General features: G+C 55.2%; 1 protein-coding gene across 1 annotated transcript; it reads left to right on the forward strand.

Annotated features, from left to right (window-relative positions):
• The first annotated feature begins 2,709 nt into the window (after positions 1 to 2,709).
• LOC122371317 lies at positions 2,710 to 4,029 on the forward strand. Its single transcript, XM_043347583.1, has one exon. The coding sequence runs from the start codon at positions 2,710 to 2,712 to the stop codon at positions 4,027 to 4,029; it is 1,320 nt and encodes a 439-aa protein (XP_043203518.1).
• The last annotated feature ends 959 nt before the right edge of the window (positions 4,030 to 4,988 follow it).

Below are 4,988 nucleotides of genomic sequence, written 5' to 3' on the forward strand. Positions count from 1 at the left end.
TCTGAGACACACTTTGCAAACTATGTAGATTCCAAACGCTCGTCATTGCCCTTATGAACATTCGCTAGGTTGGTGAAGTATTTCCCCAAGAGGAGAACTTTTGCTTTATAGGCAGTTCAAGCCTGTCTATAAGTTTTTTTTCTGAAAGAAGACTATTCGCTTCAGTTTACTTTTTGAAAATTTCAAAGATCAAAATTAACAGTTATTGACGTTTTATGAGGGGTCCATTGGCCTTATAATAAAATATTTTGCGTTATTTTCCATAAAATTTTAGCATTATATATATTTTGAAAAATGCTAATCGATGTTTGCCCTTATTTTGCGATGATCTGATATTTTTGAAACTGGGTTATCCTTGTTTGCGAGCTTCTTGCCAATTTTCAATCGTTATTAATCGTTCAATCGTTTTAATCGGCTTTAAAAAAGATATTTCCTCGAAAAATACGTGTAACCTATACGTGTTAGCCTATTCAAAAGAATATGCCTATATTCAAAAGCAGTTCCCACTTCCCATTCGTTATCGCATACCTATAGGCACTTGTTGTCTATGTAAGTACTTATCTGTATTGCACATACCTACCATTTAAGAATATAAATCCAAAGGCATATCATACCACGACACCATGTAATCTGAGGTGAATATGCTTCCAAATAACCTCATCGCCTGTTTACGCGCAAATGTTTCACTCCCTCCCTTCCCATTTCCCTCTCAGCCTCTATCTCCCCCCCCCCTCTCTCTCTCTCCCTCCCCTCTCTCCATCTCCTTCTCTCCCTCCCTCTCTCCCTCCCTCTCTCCCCCTCTATCGTCGCAAGAAGTCCTCACAGCTCACATTCCAGCCGTGAAATTCCACGTGGAATCGCTCGGCCCGGCCCGCCGGCGGGGGCCATTACCGCGGCTGTGCGCGAGGCGCCGGCCCCAGTCGGTTTTAGTGCCCCGATCGGGGGCCGATGCGGCCTCCCGACGCGTGGCAGCCGCCCTGCTGGGCAGCGGCGCGCCCTCCGGGCCTCCGGCTGACCGGAGCTCGCGGGCTCGAGCCGAGAGATACACCCATTCCGCCAGCATGGGTGGCGGAATGAGTCCCATGAATGCAGTGTTTTGGATTCGGCATGATATTGGTAGTGGCATGTCTCGGAAATTGCTCTGTCATTTGTTCCAAATAACAATTTTTAGAGGGGTGAAAATAAATAATAGTTACATTTAACATCTTAACCCTCGCCGGCACAGGCCATTTTGCGTCCTTCGACGGCACAAGGGGGGTAAGACCCCCCCCGCGTTTGGCCCCTGATCGAGCTAGAGCTTCGCGAAAAAAACGAGCGTGTTGCCCGTTACGAGAGGAAGCCGATGATACCCAATTTTAAGGTCCTAGGTCATCGGGTGACCTTCCAGGTCAGGTCAATGACCCGAAAACCGGGAAAATCGGGACCTGTTAGAAAGTCGTAAAGTGTGGCTGTTAAGTGGTTTTCCGGGGTGCTGATCACGAATATCGTGTTAGTTTTGATCAGAGATGATGTCTTGAGGCATTTAGACCAGGTCGGGTCAGGTCAGGTCAGGTCAACCGGTAGGGGTGGTGACGGGTATTCGTAATACGTGTCAACCGCCTCTGACAGCTTCGTAACATGTTACGAAGGCACCAAAACTACTTCGTAAATGTTCAGATGGATGCTAAATTCGAATTCAGTTCCAAAAACTAGCCTAGAAGCATGTAAAACTCGAAAAAGTGAACCGAGGTCACCCGAGGTCACCAAAGGTCAATGACCTGACCTGACCTTCAGGTGACCTTGACACCCACCCTAATGTATGGGAGCAACATCAAATCACATGTTTGAACGTTTAAAACCACGAAAAGCTTGCGAACGCGCGGCTAATGCGAGCCGACATACGCCGAATCGCGATTCCGGCCAAACATGGTCTCGGAAAGGAGGTCACAGGTCAAAGGTCATTTGGGTCAGGGTCATTAAATTTTCAGGGTAGGTGTAAAATTGATCAATGCGAGGATACTGAAAGTTTCGTCGCGATCGGCCGCTTTTTACGCGAGTTATTCGCGAAAAACCTTAGGGGGGGTTGCATCAACCCCCCCCCCCCCCCTGTGCCGGCGAGGGTTAATAAACAAATACCTGCAGATCTTTTTTTATAAATTTAGTCCGAACCTTTTGATAGGAAGGACTCACAAAGACAGAGCCACCGCTAAGCGCAGCTTGTTAAGGTGCCCCTTCCCTCTACCCTCCGATCGCGCAATTCCAGTTCTACATATGGCAGAATTTATAGTCCAAGTTTAACGTGCGCACATAGCCGCGCACGGCCGGTCCCCTCACTGACTTCGCCTTTTAATACGAATAATAATATCCTGTGAACTGGTTAGGTCACTCTCACTTGTAAACTAAGGAACTGTGTATCAATGTTTCGTATCACCTGCCTGTAAAACCAGAATACCAACACATTACACCTGCGGAGAACCTGTGGAAATGACATGTCTCGTTCCTTGACAGCGCCACAGAAATTGAGCGTGCAAGCATGCAGTAATGCAAGCAATAGCGAAAAACGCCACAGCTTTCGGTAATGGTGACAGTTGTTCAATGGAATACTACTGTCACGCCACACCGCACCCCGGCGGCAGTGAGACAGGGTCGTGGGAGCCTGCTCAGCCGGTCGCCAGATAAGGCAGTCCAAGGCGTGGAGCGCCAGCGGCGGACCGGCCTCACTACCTCACCATGTCTCGCGCCGTGCTGACCTACGCGCTGAGCTGCGCGCTGACCTGCGCGCTGACCGGCCGGGCGGCCGGCGGCCGGCGGCTGACGGAGCTGCCGCGGCTCCTCGGCGAGGTCGCCGTTGCCAACGCTTCCTTCGTGGAGGTGTTCACGGCCGCGGTCGGCGCAGGCGACGCCGTCGAGCGGACCACCCTGTACGTCAGCAGCTTCAACCCGGAGAACATCCTGGGCACGGACAAGGTGTACCGGGTGCCGGCGCCGGGCCGGCAGCTGGACGCCGTCAGCGACTGGCAGCTGCAGCTGCTCGACCACAACGCCTACTGGACCAACGACATCGACTACATGGCGTCGCAGGCGGTCGGCTTCGAGGGCGTCATCGTCACCTCCGGCTACCTGGGCACCTTCCACACGCACGGCAAGCTGCAGGTCTTCAACACGGAGACGTCCCCGCCGAGTGGGCCCTACCTGCTCAGCATGCTGGACGTGCACGACTGGGCGTACCGGCGCGCCGTCTGGCATGACATGGACGCCGACGGCGATCTCGACCTACTCGCCGCCAGATTCAACAAAAAGGAGCTGGCGCACACACCCCTCAAGAGCCTCGCCTTCATGATCAACGAGGGTACGCCGGTGGACGGCATCTGGCGGCAGAAGGACGTGGTGGAGGGCGGCCCGGACGCCGGGTTCCGCGTGGCGCGCCTTACCTCTGCCGGCGTCCCCTACGACGTCGTGGTAGCCGGAGAGATGTGGAACGAGCGGCTGGCGCTCTACTGGAGCGAGACGGGCGACTGGACGGACCTCGCCAGCGTCCGCTCCCGCGTCGTCGACAACACCACCGGCAGCATCTTCGACGTGTTCTACAGCGACCTGAACGGCGACGGCGCGCCCGAGGTGTGGGCCACCGCCTACGACCACGCGGCCGACTCGGGCGCCGTGTACGCGTGGACCGTGCCGGAGGACTTTGCCGCCGGCGACTGGCGCCGCGTCACGATCGCGGACGGCTTCCGCGCCGCCGAGGCCGCGGTCGGCGAGTGCGTCAGTCCCGGCGAGGCGGTCGCCTTCCACCCGAGCCGGGCGGCGCGCGCCGCCGGCGAGAAGCCGCTCATCCTGCTGTCTGGGAACGGCGACGGCAGCCACTACGTGCTGCAGCCGGCCAGCGCGGACGGCGCCGACTGGCGCTACGAGCGGCTGACGCTGGCCAGTCCCGGCGGCACGGCCGGGCAGGTGGCCGCCGCCGACCTGGACGGCGACGGCTTCACCGAGCTACTGGCGGCCGGCCACACCGCCGGCAGCCTGGCCGTCTTCAGCTACGGGCCGCAGTAGAGCTGCACTCCCGCCACACACACCCAGATGGAGCCGCGCTGCCCAGTCCGCCGTATAGAGCGGACCCCCCCCTCCCCCCCCCACCTACACACACACACAGAGCCGAGCTACCCAGTCCGCAGTATGTAGATCTGCCTCCCCCTCCCCCCTCCCCCACACACTGAGTCGAGCTCGCCTGCCCTCCGTATAGCTGAGCTTACAGCTTACAGCCAGCTGAACTTAGCTGAACCTCAGCATTTGTCGTCCCAGCCTGCGTGTCGTCCCGGGGCGTTCCGGTTCTTCAGCTCGTGGTGGCAGGTAAGGCCGAGTATGTTTCGATTCAATCTGAGGCGAAATTGTGCGTGTATTCGCTTTTCTGATGTCATCGAATGTGAATAAACTGTATGTGCATGTAAACATCCACATTTATTGCTGAGGCATGCATCTAGTTAATATTTCTTATTCGTGGCTTATTTTCTTAACAGCGCGCCAGCAATGTGTCAATCCGTATAAGGGAACTGGGCCGGGGTGCTGCAATGAGCCAACAGCACTGACGACACTTTGTGAATCGACTCTCCCACGGCTGGCGAAATTTAGTGGACGTAGTTTAACTCCCTTTAGCTCCTCGTTCCACAATGTTATCGTTGAACTGCAAAATAGCCGCTGTGTGAAAGCACTCAAAATACGTGAACCAGAATGGGGTGGCTGTGTTGTGTATATCTACCAGGGCGCAAAGCTCCTGTCATATCAAGGTTCAGATTGATTATTACAAAGGTATGAAACTAACCAGCCCCAACGCACAACGGGATTAAACGTCCGTCCGACCCAGCGAAAACCATACAAATTATCGCACGCCCCATTTGTAAGGTGTCAGAGCCCGGTGTTTAAGCTGCGAGAGTAACTGGGAGTGCCCAACGCCCATGTCCAGAGTCCACGTGTGGCCGAGCAGTCTATCATGCAATTCCGGGAACAGCCGAGTC

The sequence above is a fragment of the Amphibalanus amphitrite genome, unplaced genomic scaffold, assembly GCF_019059575.1.
Source record: "Amphibalanus amphitrite isolate SeventyFive unplaced genomic scaffold, NRLGWU_Aamphi_draft 000004F_arrow, whole genome shotgun sequence".
Classification (NCBI taxonomy): Eukaryota; Metazoa; Arthropoda; class Thecostraca; order Balanomorpha; family Balanidae; genus Amphibalanus; species Amphibalanus amphitrite.

What these genes read in the sequence shown, in the direction of transcription:
- LOC122371317 (XM_043347583.1), top strand. Translation starts at nt 2,710, where the DNA reads ATGTCTCGCGCCGTGCTGACCTACGCGCTGAGCTGCGCGCTGACCTGC.